The 25,543-nt window shown below is 40.2% G+C and overlaps 1 protein-coding gene across 1 annotated transcript in view; it reads right to left on the reverse strand.

Annotated features, from left to right (window-relative positions):
• Positions 1-25,543, reverse strand: part of nlgn2a (neuroligin 2a) — a 158,253-nt gene that overhangs the window by 111,865 nt on the left and 20,845 nt on the right. Inside the window, 1 exon segment of the mRNA XM_030754074.1 lies at positions 15,110-15,163. Within this exon segment, the coding sequence (XP_030609934.1) occupies positions 15,110-15,163 (54 nt within the window).

Consider the following 25,543-nt stretch of genomic DNA (forward strand, 5'->3'; position numbering starts at 1 on the left):
AACTCCACTGATATGTCCAGATAGGGTACATTCTAGCCAGAAAACCATTAAAGCTTTAAAATGCAGAGACCAAAACCAGTGGATGACATTATGCCAGCTACATCCATCTTTCACACAGTCCATTAGATGCAGTCAACAGTCGTCAGCAGATATGTGTGAACTGATGTATATGGAATGAAAATGACTCGGATGAAAAGCAGAGGAGGACTTTATCGTGGCAGCGGATGCTAATATCTAAAAATCACTGTTATTAAAATGATATGCATGATGATAAAAGGATAACCACAATAACTTCTTGCTTCGTGTTGTTTCCCAGTTTAAGTAAAAGTTACTATTTACCTGAACAACAGGAGAACACGTGAAACCCACAGAAGTAACACCTTTTATATGTTGTGTTGGATTGGATATATATTGATCTGCAGAGTTTATTACCTTGTGGGTGTAATGTATTCTTTTTTCTATTTGTGAGTTGCAGCAGGAAGAGCACAGAAACAAGGAAATGGGTGTGAGAGAGTCTGTGCTGTCGTATCGGTTCAGGCACCAGCGTTTCCATTAAGTAATGCTGTCAGCTCTGTCACTACCCACCGGCTCTCCATCTCATACATAACAATACCTCCTTAATTGGAATGCTCCTCCGACAGTTACAACACAATCCAGGTGAAAACACACAAACACAATGTGTACAAAGTAAGGAAGAGACAGCATATCCTGAAAAATGCAGCAGCTGGTCAAATTGAGTGGAACTTTTGCAACTTGCAGCAACTTAGCTCAACATGTATCAGCAGAACTGCATGTGCACACAGAGTGGGTTTGTCTTTCCTGTGTGTGTGTGTGTGTGTGTGTGTGTGTGTGTGTGTGTGTGTGTGTGTGTGTGTGTGTGTGCTGATGTGAAGGCAGCCGTTAATCTTTAATCAAACATTTTTTACATGAATGGAGAACTTATTGTTTGTGCTCCATGTCACGGGTTATCAGCATCCACTTGTCTCGTCCCGTCTGTCCTCAAAGTTAATCTGATGGTTGAGAAGTAAATTCTACTTCTGTTCCCAGAGCTCACTGACCTTCTGCTCCGACTGGTTTCCCTGCACATATTCACCCCGCTCAAACTCCCCCTTTGTACCGATGCAGCCAAAGCAAAAAGAATCCCGGTGAATCTCTTGGTGTTTAAAAGTGTCTTGGAACATGAGTGATGCATTCCCAGCTGATCACAACTGCCTCCTTTTCTGGCTTTCTTTCCACAAAACAAATAAATAAATGTACCTGCCAAGAATATTTTCACAGGGCACACTATTTATATGCAATCCTAAAACTAGGCCACACAACCTGTTTTTTTTTCTTTTTTTCTGTATTTTCATCAGATGTTATTTTACACAGCTTTGATTTTTTTTTTTTTTAGGCACAATAAGGTTAAACCTTTAAAAATCCCAAAATACCACCTCCTTGGAGGTTTTGTCTATATACTAATTACTTTTGCCAAATACATTCTTGTATTGTTTTTTTTTTTTTTTTAAGTCAAGCGGCAGCTGCTTTTTTTGTACTACGCAGACATCACAGAATGTAGGCTGGTGGCAGTTTGAGCCAGAAGTGAATAGATATAAATATGTCCTAAATATGTCAGTTGGTTTTGCTTTCACTATTAAACCAAAACCACCATCTTTCCTCCAAAGCAGAACAAAGTTTACTATTGGCAACTGTGGCCCAAGATGGTGGAAGTGGTGGTGGCGGTGGTGGTGGTGGTGGGGGGGGGCAAGAGACTCCAGACAGCTGAATGACATTAAGGACCACTACATCAGGAGGGCGACCAGCCTGCCTGAAGGGAAACGCAAGACAGGAAGGACCGCAGCTATCTGGTTAGCAGCAACTGAACTTTCAAAATAAAGGGGCATCCACACAGGAAGTGACTAGCAGCAATGTGGGGACCGGAGACCACAACAATTAAATGACATTCAGTGATTTAAAATGATGATGGGCCAAATCACAGGTGAGTGACTGAAGCAACTTCTAGTGAGAGTCATGAATACCACTGATTTAACAAGGTGGTAAATACATTAGAGCAGGGGTCTCAAACTCCAGGCCTCGAGGGCCGGTGTCCTGCAGGTTTTAGTTGTGTCTCTGTCAAATATAGAAGTCATTAGCAGGACTCTGGAGAGCCTGACTGCATACTCAGGAGGTAATTCAGACATTTGATTCAGGTGTGTTGGATCAGGGACACATTTAAAACCTGCAGGACACCGGCCCTCAATGACAATTTTCAATGCCTCTGTCAGAATTAGCATTCTCTCTAATAGACAATAAAATTCTACACGGCTTTACTTATATTGGCGATTTCAACAATACCTGCTGGGAGGTCCTGTCCGCAATACAATTTCCAAACTTCATTTGTTTCAGTGAGCACTTTAAAGTTTATTGATTCAAATTAAATAGAGCAACAATAGCTTTTGGCTAGCACAAAGCCAGCATCAGGGGTATTCACTGGGATCCAGGAGTGGAAGAGAAGCTGAGCCAGTTGCTTCCCTGAGTCCCTTACAGCCATTACACATGGCAATAAACCCGGCCAAGTGAGAGAAAAAAAAAAAAGAAGGAAAAAAAAAAACAGTGTGGAGCTTTTTCCCAAGCACTAAGCTAGCTGACAGGCCACACAGCGCCAGCTAGCTCTCTCATTCCCCCTTTCTCTTTCCTTCTCTCCTACCCTGCTCCATCTCCCTCTACCTTCCAGTCCTTTTCATCTCTGTCTCTTTCTCAGCCTCCCTCCTTTGCCTCCTCTTCACTTTCTTTGTCTTGTCAAAGGGTTTCAAGCTCAATAAAATACTATCTGTCAGCGTGCGATGGAGTAGGTGTATTCGACATGATATTGACACAACCTTGACACGACGTGGGCCAAGCATTGAGGTAACAGGGAGGTAGGGAGCTTCAGCAGCAAATAAGCGACAGGCCCACAGAGAGACGGAGTGATCGAAAGAGACAAGAGATTGAGTCTCTATAGTTATGTTGAAATAAAGTTGGTTTGACAGTACTGTTGATCCTTTCCTGCGGAAAATTCTATTTGGTTCTGCGCTGGGCTCTTTTCTGCTGCACCCAGCCACACTGTGCTGTTTTATACCACGACATGCCACTGCGTCTAGTTTTCTAGTACATCAGGCCTTCCTGTTTTGTCATTTTATTTTCTGTATTGTCACTGCTGAATTCTGCTCCATCACCATCTTTCTGCCCCTCAGTTTTTCTTTTCATTCTCCTCTCATCATTATTTCAATGCACAGGACTACTCAATCTTGTCCATGTGCCACCTAATTCCATTCAAAATCCTCTTATGAAGTAATTTGCGCTCAGCACATAAGGATGTAAAAATGGTGAAATAAATCATATAATGGATGCTGCCCTGCGTATTTTCCATCGCTGATTGCTCACAGTCCCCTTGTCTTTTTGTATTTCACAATTTGGAGATTTGCTTGGATGAATATGTATTGTACAGTACACTGAATATTACACTTTGTCCACAGTGAAAATCCACCAGGAAATGGAGAGATTTAGCACAAGAGTATCTCCCTGGATGCTCCTAATTATACGAAAAAGATGAATCGTGCCAAGTCGGCACCCTTGCATGGCGCTGTTTTCCAAAACGAAGGATTGTGAGTGAGTACAATAATGGAGGGGGGGTAGTTGTAGAGCAAATGTGTACATGTACATGTGAGAGCCCGGGAAGAGACGCCGATATGGAGAGATGTTGCATTGCCCACAGGCCAGCGTCTGTTAGAAGAGTTCTAACCAGAGTGGAAACAACACATAACACAGAGAGACAGAGGAGGAAAGGGGGGCGGGGGGTAACAAGCAAAAAAGAAGAGCAAATTGAGAAAAAACACATCGATGCAGACAAAAAGCAGCGTGAAGAAAAAAGCTTGTCTCTGTCTCACACAGACGACGACAAACTCTTATTATTCCTTCACCCCATCTACCATCTTGCCATCCAGGAGAGAGCATCATGAACGTCTTTGGTTGTCTCTGTGCGATAAAGCCACACCAACAAAAAAGAGGGCAGACTTCCCCTGATGCTTCCATCAGTCTAACTAATGCCGCTCTGGTGTCGTTTAGTCCATTTTTCTCATCCTTATCAGCCTCTCACTCTGCTAATAATAATCTATCAATAATCCCGTAAAATTAACTTGAAGATCTCGACCACTAAAAAAAAAAAAAAAACGTCTCTGGCAGCCAAAAAAAATTCATTTTCCTTGGGAATACTGTATGACATCAAAGCCATTTTCAGCTATTACTGTAAGCAACATGTTCAATTAAGAGACATTAATTAAGAGCTGATTCAGTGAGCTGTGCTCACTCATGCAGCTGGTGGAGAACAACTTTCTCCAGAGCCACTGCTATGGCTGTTTATCAAAAGCCTAATGCAGTGCCATTGTTTTGCTTTGAGCATACGGCAGTCAGCAGGGACAATAAATTTTACAGATAAAGTTTTACAAGCCTTTGGTGCTTAGACAGCACATTGTAAACCAAATGCTGCATGTAATTAAATAGATTAAGAAGAGCAAATTTAAGATTTTTAAATAAATAAAATTATACTATTTTAATAAGTATTCCTTATTTCTCATGAGAGTTCCTGTGTAATATTTTATCCTTTTAAATTAATGAGATTATTTTTGATTAACAGAGTTTTGCTGATTAAGTAAGCACCAGTTAAAAGGATATTTTCATTATTTCTGTTGTTTTAACAGTGAGTTTGAACTTAGTTACATAAGTACCATTAATATGTTTAGTTGGTAATAATAGTATAGTAGCTGAGATTCCTATTATGCATGCGTTTATGGACTGAAAGACAGAAAGAAGCCAACAACCAATCGAGACCTCTTTTTATTGTAATAATTTTTTTTTGCATTTTTGGCCACAGTGGCTTTTATCAGCAGTGGAGAAAGACAGGAAATGGGGGAAAGATACAGGGGGAGACACACGGGCAAATTGGTGACAGGCCGGGACTCGAGCCTGCGCCGCCCGCACCGCAACGCCGGCTTCACCACTAAGCCACCCGGGCACCCCTATTGTAATAATTTAATTTTTTTTTTTTTAATTCATGTTGTAGAATTCTGAATCATGAAAGTTCCAGGTTTGCAGTATAAAGTATAAAAGCATTACCTCAATTACATTTATGTAACATGTGACACCATGGGTGCAGTGGGTTATTAGTTATCACTGTTCCTACATATACTGTCCAAAGAGATGCTAAAATGAATCTTAAAATAAAGGACTTTAAAGCTAAACATCAATCTGTCCCACTGATGCCTAACAATGCTGAGCAAAATCAGTGCAATAAATAATGACCCCACTTCAATCTCAGAAAAAAATGTTCTTTAACTTTAAAAGGTAATGAAAAGCATGTCAGCCAAGAACACTCTGCTGAAAGACATTCTTGATCTTAACAGTTTTACTTCCTGGTTAAATAAAGGCTAAAATAAATAGTAACATTATTTGTTACTACATTGCTTGTGTGTAATCTAATAACTGTATCCACTAATAATGTGTTTGCGTACCTTTTTTCTTTTTAAATCTCTTAAGCTTATCCCAAGGGAGACGTGAATGATGACTTTAAGGCATAGCAAATGAAAAATATTATGTAATCATGTTATTTAACTAATCAAAATAAATGATTTGACTCTTTTTTGTATAGTGACATTAGGAAACATGATAATCTTGATTAACCTGAGAATATGTTGCAATTCAGAATCATTTGTGTGGAGAAAGAACACTTTGTGTTTTTATGACTGTGTATTATAACATCGACTCATGTTGCCCTGTACTCTGTGGACCACAGAGAGTGTTACTGAATAAGGACTCAGTATTGCAGATTTGTGTAAATTTGAGCTTTTGTTGCGCAGTTAGCGGTGCAACAAAATGTGTTCTCTTATAAAGAGTCTTCATGGAAACAAAAGCAGAGCTAACACAGAGCAAATATTTGGTATTTTTCAGTTGGGAAAAATTCATGACTATATCTGCTGATTAATATGCTTAATAAGGTTATTATATATCAGCATTATACTTAACACATTCTTATCCTGCATGCATATAATTTATCAATTATATTCCCTTCCTGATTTGTTAGTTTTTGCGTATTTGTCACACTTACATGTTTCAGATCTTCAAACACATTTTAATAATAGACAAAGATAACCTAAATGCCTAAATATAAAATGCAGTTTTAAAATTATTACTTTATTTTTTAATGGAAAAAAGATATCCAGCTGATAGCCAGACATCATCCATCAGGATTTTCTGGTGGAACCATGAATTCTGCTCTCTATCAGTTACAGCAAATCGTGTAAATCAAGAAGCAGCAAAGCAGCCCCAGATCATCACAGCACCACCATGTTTGACTGTATCATGTTCTTTTCATGAAATGCTGTGTTAGTTTAACACCAGATGGAACGGGACTCAAACCTTCCAGAAAGTTCAGCTTTTGTCTCATAAGGACACAGAATATTTTCCCAAAAGTCTCGGGGATCATCAAGATGTTTTTTGGCAAATGTTCAATGAGCCTTTGTGTGCTTTTTGGTCAGCAGTGGTTTTCTCCTTGGAGCTCTCCCATGGATGCCATTTTCATCTCTTTCTTACTGCTGAATCATGAACTCTGACCTTAACTGAGGCAGGTGAGGCCTGCAGCTCTTTAGATGTTGTTCTGGGTTCTTTTATGACCTCCTGGATGAATTGTTGATGCGCTCTTGGAGTAATTTTAGTAGGTCGGCCACTCCTGGGAAGGTTCACCACTGTTCCAAGTTTTTGACATTTGTGGATAGAGGCTCTCACCTTGGTTAGCTGGAGTCCCAGAGCCTTAGAAATGGCTTTGTAACCCTTCCCAGACTGACAGATGTCAATGACTTTGTTTCTCATCTGTTTCTTTAGACAGTGGAATGATGTGTTGCTTTTTGAGAGCTTTTAGCCTGCTCCACTTTGTCAGACAAAGTGATTTCTTAATTTAACAGGTCTGGCAGTAATCAGGCCTGGGTGTGACTGGTGAATTTAAACTCAGCTTTCCAAAAAATGTGATAAATCACAGTCAATTCATGATTAATCAAAAGGGAGAATTTAGTTTTTTCACATAGGGCCACGTAGGTTTGGATAGCTTTTTTCTTTCCTTAAGAAATGAAATCATCATTTAAAAACTGCATTTAGTTTTTGGTTATCTTTGTCTGATATTACATTTTGTTTGGTGATCTGAAACATGTAAGTGTGACAAATATGCAAAAACTGAGAAATATATTATTTCACAGTACTGCATATTTTAGGTTAAAATACAGGTTTAGTTATCTAAATGGAACAGCAATGTTTCCCTGCACATTAAAATTAGAATTAAGGTTAAAATTAACCACAATTTCTATTTCAGCCTAATGAAGAAGTGAACTGTGTGGAGTAACAGTGGTGCTGGCAGCTGTATGTGCTTGAGACGCATGTTTGGCTGTATCCTCTAACAGATGTTAGGATGCAAATACATTTGAAAGCCAATGACTGGTGTTAATGTCTGTGGCTACTCTATGCTCAGTGCAGCTGCTCTGCATATGAAAACAGCTTTTGGTAAAATATCCAAAGAATATTGAATTTTAATGCAACAGAAACTATATAAAGAAATGTGATTGTATTATCGCTGGAGTGAGGGCAAGTCACAAAATGAGTACCTGTTACATCCAGGCGCATACGCCGCAACATGAAATAATTATTACGAATGCAGCAAAGGCTGACAGACTAATTGAGGAAAATATAAACCTTTGTTTGATTAATGACATTATCACAGTGTAATTTAAGCAGACAGATGGTTCATATTTGTGTGCTTAATAATCATGATGAAAATTGACTGCATTAAGTCCACTTTATAATTTTCACAGGTAATGTTTGAAGAGGACAGCTTGCTTTTCAGTGGAAGATAACCAGGCAGGTTGTTTAGGATATTCAATACAGTAATACTAGTGAATTTTTTAATCTATTTTCCTGTCTTTCTTTGTTGTTGGTGGCTGCACAAAAAAGCATTTTACTAGTTGAACAATGTGTTGCATAAAATGTCCTCAATTTGTAGATCTCCAAGAGCTTTTATGTCTCCTCTTTGTTTTTAACTAGACAAAACAAAAAGTCATTTTAAATGATTTGTGTTAGGGAGACCAAACAGAACGTAAGGAGGAATCAACATTTCTGTGTCTTCCGAACTCGAGAACTGCCTCTGTAGGAGCTCCTTCAGGGCCGATTTCAAAGGGAGACAGCACTGCCTACTTTGGGGCTACGTATTTTGGAGCAGCACCCTCCCAGAAGAAAGCCAGCAGACTGCTGCCCCCTCAAATGTCGCCATACAGCAATTATGATGTAGGACACAGCAAACAGCTCTGCAGCAACCAACTTGATTTACTTGATTTTTGCTGGTTTTTGGTGTCACCGATCATCAGCACTTTTTTTTTTTTTTTTTTTTGCCACAATCACAGAATTGAGTTTTTCGAGGGAAAGGCAGCTAATAACGAATCGGTACGAGATGCTGCAAAACGAATGCTCAGGTTTTTCATTGCTGCTTTTATATATATATTTTTAACTGATTTTTGGACTTAATAGTAAACATAAGATATTCTTATGTTTCAGTAATGTAGCTGTGATTAAAAAAATAAAGTAACCGCTAACTTTTTATTATAAATGGTAGCCGTTTCCTTCACTACATTTTTAATGCAATGTGATGCATTTACTGCCAGTTTGGCTTTGATGGAATATTTCTTATTTCATGTGGTTTGGTCTTCGTCGTGTCACCGTGCGCAAGTGAGACTGAGTGTGTGTGTGTAATTGTGTGAGTGTGTTGGAGAGGGGTGACATTGTTCTTGGCAGAAATATGTTCCAGGTTTGGGGCTCAGGTGGCTCTGGTTTGTCTCTGATCAGAGCTGACACACAGTAACACACAATCGCTGTCTCTTTCTTGATTTAGCACAATCTTGACGTGGTTTGTAATTCCCCCCTCTCTCTCTCTCTCTCTCTCTCTCTCCCCAAACACACAAACAGCTGCGCTGTAAGCTCTATCAATCTTCCAGAACATTGATTATGAGCAGCATTAAGGCCCAATCACCTTTGCTTTCTCACACCTGATGCAAAAGCGGGGGTTAGTCTTCTATGAAGCTGTCTAGATTGGTCAAGGATGCGTCTTGAGTATACTCATAGTAAGCGCTGTTTTACTTGAATAGACTAGCTTGTGAATAGATGGCAGAGAACATCCTGCTTCAAAGCATGCACATTTGAAAAGGCTGTTGATATGCAGCTGAAAGAATGAGGACAAAATGGTGGCTAAAACAGATGAACTGACTGTGCGGGCCGTGGCCAGTATCAGATAAAAGCTGCCTGTGGATTTGCTAGGTTTTTCACTTACAGTAAAGGGTCATAGCGAGTTAGGTGGAAAATTTGCACACATAGTACAACTAGCTGTCTTTCCTTTAGCTTAAATTAAGCCCTTTTTAATCTACACGGGGAGCAGGTGCTCCTGTAGGGAGCTTGTTGCATGAGCATGTTTCTATGGTAGCGCTGAACACCGCGTACAGAGATTTAAGTTAAAGTGAGGCCATCTGAGGGTCTCATACATGCTTGAAAAAAGGGAGGGGCGAAGGAACGGGTTGCAACTGACAGCCACCAAAATCCTGCATCCTCATCCTTTACAATTAACCAGTCAGGTGTTGATTTGTTATTATTTGGTTTGATAATAATAATAATAATGTAGGGGAGAATTTGAGGAGCATTTAAGCCAGGTTACAGATTAACATTAGAGTCAAAGCACTCTTGAAGCATTGGATCTAACCAGATACTTACTCTGGATGGCATTACCGTGGCCTCCAGTACTACTGCGAGGAACCTTGGAGCCATTTTTGACCTTTAACACGCACATTAAACACATTTCTAGGACTGCTTTCTTTCATCTGCTCAATATTGCCAAAATTAGCAACATCCTGTTTTGGCTGCAGTGGTAGTTCATGCATTTGTTACTTATAGGCTTGACTACTGTAGGTCCTTGTTAGTATGTGGTTGTCCCTGAAAGCCTTCAGTTGAGCCAAAATACCACAGTAAGAGTCCTAAAAGGAGCTCTAAAAGATCATGCTTTGACCAGAACTGAATTTAAAATCATTTCTATATACAAAGTATTGAATGATCAGGCCCTATTATATCTTAAAGACCTAAAAGTACCATAAAATCCCATTTCAGGTGGTTTCTTGAGCTTCTGAAAGTAGAATGGGAGGCAGAGCCTTCGGGTATCAGGCGCCTCTCTTCAGTGCAGCCAGCTCCCAGTTTGGATTTGGGAGACAGACTCGCTCTCTACTTTTAAGATCAGGTTTAAAAACTTTCCTTTTTGATAAAGCTGGATCAGGATCAGGGCTGGATCACCCTCAACAACTGATCAGTTGTGGTGCTAAGGCTGCTGGGGGACTGAGGGCACTGTTCATTTCTTCTTCACTCTCCTCTACATGCTACTGCTGCATGTCACTAAATTTTTGTCTGCTATTTCCCACAGTGTTTGTTTTGTCCTGTTCTCTGGACTCTCTGCGCTCACATTTTCTATCTTCAAATTGCTGTCACATCTACTCCTCCCTGAACCTTGGTCTGCCAGAGATCTCAAAAGGGAGTTCTTCCTTCTCCACTGTCACCATCACCAGATAGCTGGAGTTCTTACTCTAACATTGTAGAACTGTAACCTTAGAATATAAAGCACCTTGAGAGAACTGTTGTTGTGAAATGGTGCTATATAAATAAGACCGAACTGAACAGGATCTGGAAGCTCACACTAAAATGTTTATTTGTGCCACTATTCAAGAAATTGCAGCATCTCTGAAAGATTATAGTGCATTGCCTCAGAGCAGAAGACTGTATAGGTTAAGCTGAGGAGCAGTCTGGAGTAAGAGGGCATGCTGTGATGACCCCTCCCCACTCTGCCTGCTTGATCTTTCCTCCGTCTGGTGTGAGAGGCAGGTCCTAAGAGGAAGCACACCTGTTGCCACTTGGTGAAAATGTTTAAAAGGGTCTGGAAGCTAATGTTCTTTCTCCTCTCTGCTGGAGGCAGGCGTGTGGTGTTGTTTGGGTTTGGTTAGTTTTCTCTATTTTACAGAGCTCCACCACACACTGGCATTCAATGTTGTCTGAACTTGGAGCCAGCTCATGACAAACTTGTGGCTCATCCAGTTCTAATTTTGACAAACTGTAATCGCTTACTGGCTTATTCTAGCCTATTTGGTCACTAGTGTGAATTGATTTGAGGAGCTATACACAGGTATTTGGTTTTAGTTGGTTGGTGGAATGGTTGTTCTTTCTGATTAGCAATAGGTTTTGGAGTTGAATGCCCTTACAGTACTACATTTTAGACAGTACATTCTGTGTAGGGAATCCACTTGGTTAGCTGTATCATAGTGGTGAATGTGGTTAGAGCTACATGCTCGGGAACAACCTCAGTGGATCTAGTGTAACCAGTTGCCTACTTACACCACTAATTAAGAGTGTGTCAGTACCCCTCACAATTAATGTCTGAAGACTAAGGTTGAGTTGGCAAGTAGTGGGATTGTTCTCCAATTTGCCATTTTTGGTCAGAATATGGGTTCAGAATATGGGTTCTCCTTCTATCCGGTCTTTAAGTGATGACGTAGAATTCCATTTCCGGGTCCAAACTCTCCTGCGTTCAATACTCAGCAATGCTGTATCCCTCGTTGTTTTGACCGATCCGAATGTAATAGTGAACAGTCACTGGGCTGCCATTGCTGCCCATTTATGGGCATCTGGACCCAGAAGTGATGTCGGACTTAAAGACGGGATAGTCATTGAATCAGTGCTCAAAGGAGCATTTACTTATTTTGTTTGTAACTTGTTGTGTTTGAGGACCACTGTTTGACCTTTTCACTTTGGTTAGGATTTTTTGCTACATTTAATTGAATAGCAATTTGGTTTGAATGATCCTTTTGGTTTATAGCTGCTGTACTCTTTTGTAGTGTCATGTTACTGTCATTTGTGTATCGGAACTGATCATTATCACCACAATCAGCAAGCGGGCTCTCTCAAATATGCTCCAAGTATACGAAGGTTGCAGAGAGGGTAAGTGATGGTACTACAGCCCTACAGTGGCTGTTAGGCTAGAATCATAAAACAAGAAAAGTGCTAGAGCAATGCAGTTTGCATATTTAGCGTATTTAGTTGTGTTTTAGTGTTGGGGTAAAATGGAAACTCTTGTGATGACCCCCTCAGCTCTGCCTGCTTGGTCCTTACCCTTCTGTTTTTTATAAGCGAGCGGCATTGGTGTGAGAAGCACACCTGCTGTCACTTGGTTAACTGATTATAACATTCTCTCCTCTGCAGCAGGCAGTGTGTCATTTGTTTGGTTTGTTGTCTTTTAAAGATCATCATTAAATGTCTGCATTCACACACACCAGCTCCTTTTGCTTCTTTTTGGCCTTTACTTTGAGCTGGTTCATGCCAATGTGAAAAATTACCAGCTGAATCATACTGACCATTATGTTTTGTTTTTTTTGGAGATAAAGTAGCAGGCCATTTTTCATTGTGCATTGTTTCCTGGTAATGCACTTTTCTCCATCAAAATAAATTGTTACTCAGGAAACTTCTGACTTGTATCAGATGCTGAAAGTGGCAAGTAATTCTTTTTTTTTTTTTTTTTTTTTTTTTTTTTCTTAATAGACATGCCAGTTGGCTTTTACTGCTTTTAAGGTAACTACCAACCACAGGACCAGTTTAATTTCACATGCCAGGTTTTGAAAGCTCTAATTCTGTTTTAAATATACTGAACCATCCACTGCTGCTTTCAAAACAAAGGCTGCAATAATAAAGCATTAAATAAATCATTATAGCATCATTAAAATGATTTCTTCCTCCTACATCTATCATAAAGGCTTAATGTTTAAAATGTTTACTGGCTACATCTGGCTGTCCACATTGCAAGTATGTTGCACAAGCAATCATGACTGGCCTCCAAACTGCTTTAAAATTGATCTTGCATGTACATGTCAAACCTTTAAAAGGTTTCTCCCTTCGGCAGATGAATGCCAAAAACTCTGCACATACACTGTTCTGAACAGTGAAGGTCAAACATCCAAGGGAATAAACAGCAAACCAAACATGTTTTTGTGTGGAGAGGGGATTTATGTAAGTCTCATTTCTTTGGATAAAATATTGGGGGGAAAAAAAAAACACATTTTTGTCAGGACAGTTTTAGTAAAAAGAAAACCGATATTTCCAGGGACAGTTACTTTTGTTTAATAGCGTGGCTCTGTCTTGCGTAAGGCTCCGGTACAGAACAGCCATCAATGGCAGGCATCAAAAAAAGTTAGCTACAGCGTGAAAGGTGGAGGCGGGTTGCAAAGCAGTTTGCAGATCTGCAGCACTAAAGCAGGCTAAACAAGCTCATTTAGAGTGCCCTATGTGAGACAGCAAAGTGGATGTAGAGAAGGGCATCAGCAGAGCCATCAGCTGATGTGGGCTGGCAATGAGATGGGATTGCAGCTGAGGCTGACTTGAGGCCTGCCTGAACTAACCCTACACATGATCACAATTTATTGGAGGGATTCCTAAACAATTATATTCAGTGTGGCTGTAAAAGGCTTTGAAACAGTATTCTATATACACATTAGATATATTACAAAAAGGAATATAATTGAATGAAATATGTGCACAAAATGCTTAATGGGCTGATGTTTGTTAGGGTGATTTGGATTTCAATTCCTAACATTTCTAAAAGCCTGGCTCTGAACCAGTGTAACTAAAAGGCTGCCTGTATTAGTCACAACTTTATGCATGAATATTCCAAAGCAAAGATGATTATAAAAGTTTGTTTGTTTAGGCAAGTTTTCTATATGTGTTTTTCACTGTGTGGACGGATTAGTTTTTTTCCTTCTACTGGTGTTAAACTCCGGTTTAGTATAGTGATGCTAAATTCCTGTGAAGGGATTAGCAGTTCCCAATCAAATGGGGTTAATTGCACACTGCGATGAGGAATGAGAGACATATTTAGAGGAGGGGGGAGGGAGGAGGAAGGGGGGGGGGGACGCGTCTTGACTGGCCTTGACTGTTTGGACTGCGTTCCTGACTGTGGCAGCTCAAAAAAGTTGTGTCTGTGCCAGCCGTGTTTGATCACCAAGAAAATCCTCCTGTGTCAAACTTCCTCCGACTCCCAACTTCAAAAAAGACCCCAAATCAAAGAGCAAGAAAAAGATTCCACCGCACAACCCTCAAAATAGCATAAAGAGAAATATGCATCAAAATATCATCAGTCATCTTTTTCTCCAAGAAACAAGTCCAAAAGAATAAGGAAAGATTGCGTGTGTGTGTGTGTGTGTGTGTGTGTGTGTGCGGGGGGGAAGGGCGGCAGATGAAAGTGCAGATAAAATCACCTCTGTGGTATCACTGCTGCAGGTAGGAGATAAATTAAAAGCAGGCTGAGAGTTTTGTGTCCTTATTCCAACAGCCTATTAGGCCTAAATCTTCCAAAGCGGGGCTGAGTGTCCTTGTATGTCCCCCCCCCCCCCCCCCCTTTTTTTTTTTACCCTAACCTAACTTGATTTGATGTTATCATCAGTGACTTGGAATAGAGCTTGCTTAATATTTGTGTAGTTCCTTATTCAATAGCAATTTGATCCTTGAGCTGGAGGTTGAGGCGCAATAATAATGCACCTCATTGTGTAAGCTGGTCTCAATAGGTGCTTTGTTGCTCAAATTCCTGACAACAATTTGGTTTTGGGGGACAATGTTGTTAGTTGGCCAATGTATTTTCAAGGGCACGGCGGTGATGATGGTGGCCGGCTATTATTTGAGAGCGGGAAAAGGACCTCTGAAAACACTTGAGATAGCCTAATAATGGGTATCTAGGTTCCATTAGCCAGCCGTTATGATCATCCAAGGTTACGTGAGGCTAATGATTTGCATATGAAAGACAGCTTTTTAATTGCAGCGGTCAGCACATAGACTTACACCAACACATCGGTATGCATCTCATATCCAAAGTCCCACCTAAAAGATGTTTCACCTGTGTTTGAGTGTGTGTGTGTGTGCTTTCCTGTACAGCATGTACACATCCCCCAAAAAGACTTCAAAACAAGAAAAAAGGAAAAACATGCAACAAAAATACCTTCGTCTCGAGGCTTGTTCATTGAAGATTCATCGTGTTTTTTTGTGAGCGGACCTAGGGTTAAGAAAAAAAGGGGGGAAAAAGAGAAAAGAGAAAATTTCAAAAAAGATTACTGGCAAAAACCGAAAAAAAAAGAATATCAAAAAAAGAAAAGAAGCAAGAGCAAAAAGGACAAATCAGCAAGAGTTCATGTTTGCTTATTGTGTGATTTTTTTTTTTCTTTAAAAAGAGCACCAAAAACAAAAACAAAAGGCATCACAGACACAGATTTATTACAAGAAAAGACACAAGATCAAAGAAAACTGTTTTTGGATTTCCTCCTCTCCCCCTGCAGAAGAAAATGGCTGCCACTGTTTATGGTCCCTGTTTTTTTTCTCTCTCCTATTTGTTCCTGAGTCTGACTTTTTTTTTTTTTGGAAGCTGGGTGGGTGGAAGGGGAAGGAGGTGGAAGGTGGGAAGAGGTGGGGGGGAAAAGAGAATGTGGATTAATAAGGCCTCCGTGGTTTGAAGAACAGGACCCAGCCCTTTCCTCCAACCATAAAAAAGCACAGGCAAAGAAGAAAACACCTACAGGACGAACGGCAGGTTTGGGTCCTGATGCTCAAACCCTCAAAATGTTAACGCTGAGCTCTCAGCAGCGAGGGCTCAGCGGGCTGCCGCACAACATTAGTCAATTAGAACTTTTTTGGAAAGACACACAAAGACACCTTTAATTAGACAGCAGGACCCTGGAATGTCAAAAGCATGTTAAACATGTTTCAGGTAAAATCGAGAACAGGCGCTTTAGTGTTTCAGAGGGTTTTTTGAATGCGTGGATGTGTTTGTGTGCATTGTTTAGTGGGTAAACCACAGCGTTATTCCCCAGGCGGGCAAATAATTACATAACACAACAGCAGTGTGTCAGTTTGAAATGACAAGTAAGCATGACACTAATTGCGCAGAGGAATGCAGGTAAAAGGTGAATGTAATTTGATCCCCATCTGGCCACAGGCTGTTTTTTTTTTTTTGGTAAATTAAAAGACTGGCGAAGAGAAAGACAAGAATGGAACAAGACGGAAAGACAAAGAGATCCGCACAGAGGAGAAAAAAAATACCCTTCTCTCGCCCTCTCTCCATCAGCAGCTCTGGATGGTTTTTGTTTTTATTCATTGATGAACTGCTTGTATCACATTCAAGGAAGCTCGCTATGATCAAGTGGGTTCTTTGTCATCAAGTCTTTGTAGACTTCTTCCTCATCACCACAAAGTGAGAACTAAAAAAAAAAACAAACTTCATCACCCACTTTGATTATCATCTTCCTTTTATCGTCCACCCACCTGTCAGTTTTCTGATCGCTGCAGTCACGTCCAGCACAGATATCGCAGAATAAAAGACAAATGCTTTTTCTAGTTCTAGCAAATGCTATGTACGCATACGGTTTCACCTCATCTTTCAGAAGGTGAGCGTTTGTAGAAAATACTCTTCACCTCGGTGCTCAGAAAATAAGTACTACAGCAAGATACTCCTCACCTTTCATCACTTTGGCTTTCATCTGATAAATCCACTTTTTGAACTTGAGGTTTGGCAGAGAACCATTTTTTTTTTTTTTCTGAAGGATTTATGAAAAAAAAATAACTTATATAACATTGACTTACTGAAAGTATCTGAACTTTATCAGAGTGAAAATACTGCCAGTGTACACACTACAAGGTGAATGTTGAATGCCAATTACCCGCTAAGAATTGGACAGATATATGACTAAAATCCAAGAAACACTTCACCTCCAACCAGGAGATTTCAAAATAAAAAGCTTGTAACAAAATATTACCACAACTCTTAGAGCTGAGTAACGCAGCCTGTTGTTCTAACTATGAAGACAACACAGGTTAAAAAAGTATGAGGAGGAGTTTTGAGTTAAGAGATTTTAGGCAGGAATTATAAAAAGATCAAGAGCTGACCCTCCCAGTTTCACATTTAGCATTTTGTTACTTTAACACTGCCCGGTGCTATACTGGCCCCTTTCAATCCAGGATGTGTTACATTGTGTCAGATTTACAGTATAGGCAGGGGGGGTTAGGGGTGATGGTATCGATCAGAGGTGTCAGATTCAGGGCCATGCTGGGAAAATCATATTAAGTGCAGAGACTGTATATAGCCTGAAATGCTTTCATTTTAATCTTGAAAGTATGTTTCATGGAGCCTTTTTTGATTTAGTCCATGTAAACCTCTCAACCAGCCCGCAAAAAAAATGTATTTGTCTACAACAGCCCGTTTCACAGCCTCGCTGTGAGAGCCTCACTTTCATAGTGTGGGCAATTAATAACACCAAATACACCCTGATTATAAAGCAATCTAATGCATCTTTATATGCACATATGTCTACTTACCAAGCCTGTTTCAAAGGCCCAAGAAAGGCAAAAGCATCTCAAAAGTTGGGTAAGAAATTTAATAAAAAAAAATAAAAAAAAATCCCAGTTCATGTAATATACATATACAGTTCAGCCATCTGCTGTGAAACTGGCCACACACATCACTTTGAGACTGGCCTCAAACACACACACAAACACAGACTGTTGTACCATAATCACATGACTCTTTTTTTTTATTTCTTTAACTTTCTGAAGCCTCATCTATGGCCCCATATCTTTACTAGTGTGTGGATTCAAACAACAGAATAATGATGAAAGTTATGTTCTTTGAAGACAGAAACCGTCTCATGGTAAACAAACACACGTGTGTCTGTTTACACTATCCCAGCATCAGTTTTCCTTTTTTGTTGCGCTCTCTGGTAGCTAGCCTGTCTGTCCTGTTTTGCATGAACTGGGGAGGGGGGGGGGGGCACGCATCGCTGTGAAGATCACTGTTAAAAGTGGGTTTGCCAAAAGTGATATGTGGGCCAAATTAAAATTTGCAAAGGGACACATGATAAACAGGTGCTTCAAGCACAGAACTGTCACACAGAGACACGTGTGCTTAGGCCAGAAGGATTCATCATGTGGACAACGTGTTTTCACAAAAGTTCACAACAGTCCTGCAGCAGCTAAATGTTGAGCTCAACTGACACATGAACCCTTAAAACTTCAACATCAGTGTGGTAATGTTCTGCCACACAGTCAAAAAGTACAGCGGATGTTGTATCTAAGACCTGTGTTAATGTTAAAAAGTGAAACATGTTAGTGTTGCTGACTTTTTTCAGACATAAACAAAGAATTCCTCCATAAACACTGTCTGGGTACTTACCTGTGCTAATTATTAGAAAAGGCCTGACAGCTGGCTCCAAGCAGCAAATTGAGTTAAGGTGACTAATTTAATGGAAACTTCCAAGATTAATGACCTAAAAGCAAAAGGTTACAAGAATTTAATTAGTACCTACAACATGCGAGCTGATTTCTCAAATGTTTCCGGTCATACTTAAAAATCTGCAGGGTGAAATGTATGACATCATCTACGGCACGTTAAAAAAGCAAAGGTTGTGTGTATAACTTGTGTTCGTAAAAAAAACATCCTGAGAGCAGAAAGTCAGCATTGAAAAAGGAACTTGATTATTAGAAACAGCAGCAGTGAAGACCCAAGTGAACTCCATCTCTAACTTGAAGACAATGGGACGTGGACACTGCGTTCAGATTTTTTTTTTGTTACAGAAGAGGATAAAGCAGATTTAAAAAACAAACAAACAAAAAACCTAAAATACATGAGAGAAAAATAAAGCCCCGGACTGACTAATTACTGTGTAAGATAAGTTCAAGGTTGGCTATAGGCATCACCAAACAACTAAACACACATCTCTGATTGATGCACATCAAAATTATGTAGCGAAAAGTTTAAATACTGAGCTGCCTCTCAAAGAAACAGGAGCGAGTCATTTTTTTTTTCAGGTTTGGTTGGGGGTCGTGACAAAATGGGGGAGAAAAAAAGAAAAGAAAAAAATCAAGCAACCATTACCAGCAACATGCTGAGAAAAAGTGTAAAAGTGTAGCTTGATTGACACCTTTCTGCAACGAGCGGGCGAGGAGCTGAGCGGTGAGAATCAAGCTGTTGGGGGGGGGGGGAGAAATGACTGGTCTTCCTGACATTTTGAGGCCTTTTTTTTGCCCCCAATCAAAAGAACTGCAGTGATGAGAGCGTGAGCAATTTGCTGGAGAATCAAACCCCAAACCCATCAACCCCCGTTTACCCCCCACACGCACCGACTGTACCTGTAGATGCTAAAAGTAGCAGCGTGTTATTATAATGCACCCGAAACAGACAGAAGAAATTAACATTGGACTAAAACAAAGACATCTGCTAGTTTTCAAATAATAAAAAAAAAAGCCTAATGAGGCCTTTGTGTGTACTTTTTCAGATATTAAAATTTATTATAATCATCCATTCTCCACAAAGCCGTGGCTAAGAATATTTCAGACCTCCAGTTGTTTACACCCTGTCTCTTTTATACAGCCTCGTCCTTTTATCATCCCCTCTGTGAAACTGTTTTCTTCTTCCTCTCCTTTGCGTTATTCTGTGTCTGGATTGTGGGCTGACTGCAGCTCTCTTTGAAGCCGGTTATGTAAGGTTTCACTTTGGCTCCACTTCTCCCGATGGCCACATCCGGGCGCACCCAAACGCCACACTTACACATCTGCAAAACATTGAACATGGATGCAAAATGGACCGTGAGGAGCGCACAAGGTCCGCGCAGCAAGGGAGACGAAATAAAAAGTCAGAGGAGATGAAAATGACAAAAACAATCCTGATTGTGTTTTGTATTATTGAACACTGAACTGTATTTGTGCAGCTGTGTCTGACATTTAGGGAACAGACAGGTTAAGCATGAGAGGATGTTTTTTTCCCTCCCCTTTATTGTCCTTCAATGTGCTCAAAAAGCATATACATTGACCAGCCACTTTGTTAGGTACACCTGTTCAGCTGCTTGTTAATGCAAATGTCTTATCAGCCAATCACACGGCAGCAACACAATGTATTTGGGCATGTAGACACAGTCAAGATGACCTGCTGGAGTTCAAACGGAGCAGCAGAATGGGGGAAGAAAGGTGATTTTTAGAGACTTTGAATGTGGCATGGTTGTTGTCTGCTGCGACTTTTCGCCCACACAACCACAACCACGAGAAAATATCCAGAGCAGCAGATCTCTGGGTGAAAAGGCAGCCGTAACTCAAATGACCACTATGCAGAAGAGCATCTCTGAACAATATGCTGAACCTTAAAGCCGATGGGCTACAGCAGCAGAAGACCACAGCAGGCGCCACTCCTGTCAGCTAAGAACGGGAAATTGAGGTTACAGGTCACACAAGCTCACCAAAAACTGGACAACAGGAAACTATTTAACACTGGCATCAGATCCATATTTGGTATCAGCAGATAAGCAAAGCCTATAGGTAATGAAACAGGCAAAAATGTGCACAAAGTGAACGAGCTCTTTAGCCGATCACAAGAATCAGGAAGTGTCATCAGTGTTTTCTCAAAGTAAGTTTTTATCTTTTATAACGACATAATAAACTTCATCTGATGTAATGGGAATGGGTAAGAGAGCCCAGTCCATTGCTTGGATTATATTTTTTACAATAGTGTATTTTGCCATGTTTTGATGTACATTCATATCAGTGTGTTTGTACCACACCAACTGGTGCCATTATGTTATTTGATGCAGACTGAATTCCAAAACACCAAAGAGGCTTATTTCTTTGTGTTTATGGATATGAGTGAACGTGCGTAAAACTGTTTATGCGCCGCCACACGAGTAAGTACGTGTTGAGTAGCTCATTTAGGCAGTCCGGCGTGATCTACGAGGAAAAGGAAGTGCGTCTGACAGCTTCTGAGTGAGCGCCGACCCTGAAAGATGGACGCCCGTACAAAAGATTATGTGTGTGTTTTTGTGAGATAGTGATAAAGACAGGAAGATAGGGTGCTGCCATTGTCCTCGAGCTAAAGTATAGCGGCAGAAATGAAACGAATACCTCAATCGGATTTGCGCATAAGCGCGTGAGACAGCAGGTTGGAGATGAGCAACAGGGATGAGTGAGACATGACCGTCCCTCTGAGAGTCGCTCACCCACATTCCCTATTTCACACATTGTAAGTCCATGTTCTGGTGCCAGTGTATGTGTGCGTGTGTGTGTGATGGTGTGGTACAATGGTAAGATGTACAGACAATCAAGCAGTCATGCAAGCAGATATACTACAGCCATTTATCACACAGCACAGCTCCCTGAGCCACTAAACTCTGCGTGTGCATGAGTAGTGTGTGGGCAGGTCACACATGAATAGCTGTGACTACATTACAAAACAACTGTGAAGTCCATTTTCAGATGAATGGCAGTTAAAGTGGGAGCCACTGCGAGCTTGGCGGAGCTTCTGTCCTTTCAGGTGATGTTCAAAATTCACACATCAGAAATATTCCAAATGGATTTCTACAGCTGTCATTAGTCACCCTGTCAAAAATAGTTTTCCGGCACTCTCGTGTCATTAAGTCTCAATTCAGTTCTCTCAATTAAACGACGCGATTTGCATGACTGTTTATCAGACAACACTGCCGTGGAAGGCAGAATTTGAAGAAATAAAGCCATCAAACAGGAGGCGCTGTGAAATCACACTGATCGGTAATGTTGGGGAAGAGCAAAATAAATCAATTTAAAACTGGATGAAACACAACAGGTGTTTGTGTGCGCGCAACAAGACCCATTTCCAATCAGATGGGACAATTTTTCTGGCTTTGTTTCGATTAAGAAGACTTATATAAGAAGCTGCTTTCTCTGTCCATCTCACTTAGCACACAGTAACCTTACGTGTCGCAGCATTAGGTGAATAATAGGCTTTTGGGGGGGGGGGTTAAACTAACAGAGAAAGATAGATGAGACTGTCACGATGCTGTCCCATGATGCCCAAGGCCACCAGAGGGAAAAACCACAGCACACTAAATTTTAGCAGCACGTTGAGCCGGAGTTATGAAAGGTTGCTTCAACTTACACAACATAACTTGTGTGCAACACATTTCTGTGAAGTTTCGGCTCGAGCGTGCTAAAATGTTTAGAAGACATGTTTGCATTTTCCCAAGCTTTAAAAGCAGAGGGGGGAAAAAAAACAACGGAGACGAAGCTGCATACATTTAAAAAAAATTGGTTCCAGCTCCATATTTTAGAAGTGCTTGATAACTTAGGGATTATGCTGCCCATCTCCTAATTTTGAAAGTTCGAATTATTCATGAGACAAGCGCACACTCAAGTTCTGCTTCCTCTCCATCCTTGTTTTGGACTATAAGAAGTAGATCTGTTGTGCTTGAGCTGGTTTTGGCAGACTTTAATCTCATTCTGCATTCTTCTCTGGAGAGTATATGCAAATAAAAAAAACGGGTAAGATAGAAATATGCGTGGAAGGATCTGCAAATTTATTAATGTTTATATCTGCATACCACTTGGGCTGTTTTTGTCAAAAATGACAGGAAAAAAATCATCTCTGTGACTGCTGCCAGCTGTGCTAAATCTGATTGGATATTGTGTTTTGAAAGTCAAACTTAAAAAGTTAATCATGTTTAAAATTAATGAAAGAATTTAAAGCGCACCTAATGTGCTCATTTCCAGCTCTATAATTTTACACTTCCACTAGCGAAGCTCTGCATAATGTACTGATCAAAATTATTTATCTTAGACTGGGCCCCTCAGTTCAGCCTGTGTCTAAAGGAAGCTGCTTTAGCTCCACCCACTTTAAGGCCACAACTTTCTTCCAAATGGGCTGCTGTTATCACATCAAAAGCACATTACTTTAATTAAATTAAATTAAATTCTATTTATATAGACTCAATTCACAACAGTTGCCTCAAGGCACTTTATGTTGTAAGGTAAAGACCCTACAATAATTACAGAGAAAACCCCAACAATCAAAATGACCCCCTATGAGCAGCACTTGGCGACAGTGGGAAGGAAAAACTCCCTTTTAACAGGAAGAAACCTCCAGCAGAGGGAGGCTCAGGGAGGGGCAGCCAACTGCAGTGATGACTCTTACTTGTACATACCTCATTATTTGAAGCATTGGTGAGTCATGTGAAATATGGGCATCTAACATTGTAGCCGTGTATATGCGCTATTTGGTATACCTCTTCCACTACTTATGGTAAATATCATACCAGCTGTTACATGGTAGCAACTCAGTTCATTTTGGCATGTAGACATAGTTAAGTGGACCTGCAGAAGTTCAATTGAACCATCAGAATGGGAAAGAAAGGTGATTTAAGTTACTCTGAATGTGGAATGTTTGTTGGTGCCGGACAGGCTGGTAATTCAGAAACTGCTGATCTGCTGGGATTTTCCCACACAACCATCTAGGGTTTACAGAAAATGGTCCAAAAAAGAGAAAATATCCAGTGAGCAGCAGTTCTCTAGGTCAAAATACCTTGTTGATGTCAGAGGTCAGAGGAGAATGACCAGACTGCTCTTAGCTGATAGGAAGCCAACAGTAACTCAAATAACAACTCATTACAACCAAGGTACACAGAAGAGCATCTCTGAATGCACAACACTTCAAACCTTAAAACAGATGAGATACAGCAGCAGAAGACCACACCAGGTGCTACTCCTGAACAGGAAACTGAGGCTACAATTCAGACAGGCTCATCAAAACTGGACAATAGGAAATTCCTGGTCTACTGAATCTACTGAGTCTACTGGGTTATGGGGGACAACAGTCTAAGCAGAGACCCCCAGACCTCCCTCTCCCCAGCCACCTCCTCCAGCTCTTCGGGGGGAACACCAAGCTATACCCAAGCCAACCGAGAGATGCAGTCTTTCCAGCGTGTCCTCGGTCTGCCCTGAAGAACACTTCACCTATGAGGTGCCCAAGAGGCATTCTGGTCAGATGTCCAAAACACCTCAACTGGCTCCTTTCGATGTGGAGGAACTACACACTGAGGCCCTCCCAAATGGCCAAGCTTCTCACCTGATCCCTAAGTCTGAGCCCAGGCATTTGGATTGTTTTTTTTTTAAATGTCTCCATTCCTGTGAAGAATAAGAAAATTCTGCATATACAAAATAAACATGAAGTTGTGTGTTGTGCTGAAGTAATTAAGACAACTATAGTCACAAGTTATTAATTATCTGTAAGCTGGTAATGCACAAAGAAAAAACATTTTTGAAATAACACTTAGATGCTTGGCTTATGTATGAAATGCTCTACGTGGATCGTGATGTAGAAACTGCAATGATTTAACTATATTGATACATCTGGAAACACAAAGTCTAGATGTCCTTCCAAATATGTGCAATTAATTTGAGTTAATGTACTTTACATTCATTGCTATATTTCAGATTAATCTTCAAATTAATACATTTATTATCTTATCAATGCACACTATATACTCCACAATGAGAAAGCAAAAAACTGCTTGTCAGGATGCTCTGTAAATTTACTGCTGGTGCTAATTTTATGGCTCCTTTTAAATTATTGCATTGATTTGACACTGTAATACCTCCTGCTTTGCTTACAGAAACCCAATGATACTGGGTAACCTATAACTGTGGCCATTTCTGCAACAAAATCCATATTTAGATATATGCTTAGGCTGTGAATTTATGCAAAACAAGATATATCTTACAATTTCCACAAAACCAAAGGGTTGAGAGGTCAAAAGCACTTTTTTTTTAAACAGAGACAGAGGAATGCAAAAATATTTAAGAGCAGTTTGAGGAGCTGCTGCAATTTGTAGCAATCTCGGTAAAGCCATGCTACAAATTTCTTTCAGATAGTAACCATTTCACTGGGTAAACGGTTTTCTCTCAGTTGGGGATAGAGCGTTCCCCCTAAGGAGGCAGGAGCACCAACCGGCACAGAAACGAAAGCATTATTGTGGTCACAGTGAGCAACAAAGCTGATTTTAGTTTCCCAAAATAAATCGATATTGATTTAAGTGCATGTTAGATTTAGAACATTTTCACCTTTTACCTGCAGTCAGAGAACACTTTCCGATGAGGAAATGAAGGCATTACACTCCACCAGACGCCACTGAGGAAATCTGAAGTTTCACCTTGCAAAACACAGGAGTTGTTCATGTAGTTTGTGATAGTGCGCGACTGGTCTTTGAGTGGAAATTACACAAAGTGACCAACAGTTTTCTTTGTTGTGGAGTTTAAAAAAAAAAAAAAATTCTCTAATGCCCTCTCTTTTGAAATTACTTAAATTATATATATATATATATATATATATATATATATATATATATATATATATATATATATATAGCCATTATCCAACCCTTTACATACTATATATGCTAATATGTCAGCTAATTATAATGCAAAGTGAGAAATAACTGCTCTTACTCTGTCCCTCCTTCTCCCTTTGTCTTTCTTTTTATACAATTTATCATTTCCATCCTTCTTTCTTTTCCCTTTTCCCCAATACTGTTTCTCCTCTCCTCTCCTTTCTGTTCACCATTTTTCTCTCCCTGTCAGCTCTCTCTCCCTCTTCAGT

Source organism: Archocentrus centrarchus, chromosome 18 (assembly GCF_007364275.1).
Source record: "Archocentrus centrarchus isolate MPI-CPG fArcCen1 chromosome 18, fArcCen1, whole genome shotgun sequence".
Lineage (NCBI taxonomy): Eukaryota > Metazoa > Chordata > Actinopteri > Cichliformes > Cichlidae > Archocentrus > Archocentrus centrarchus.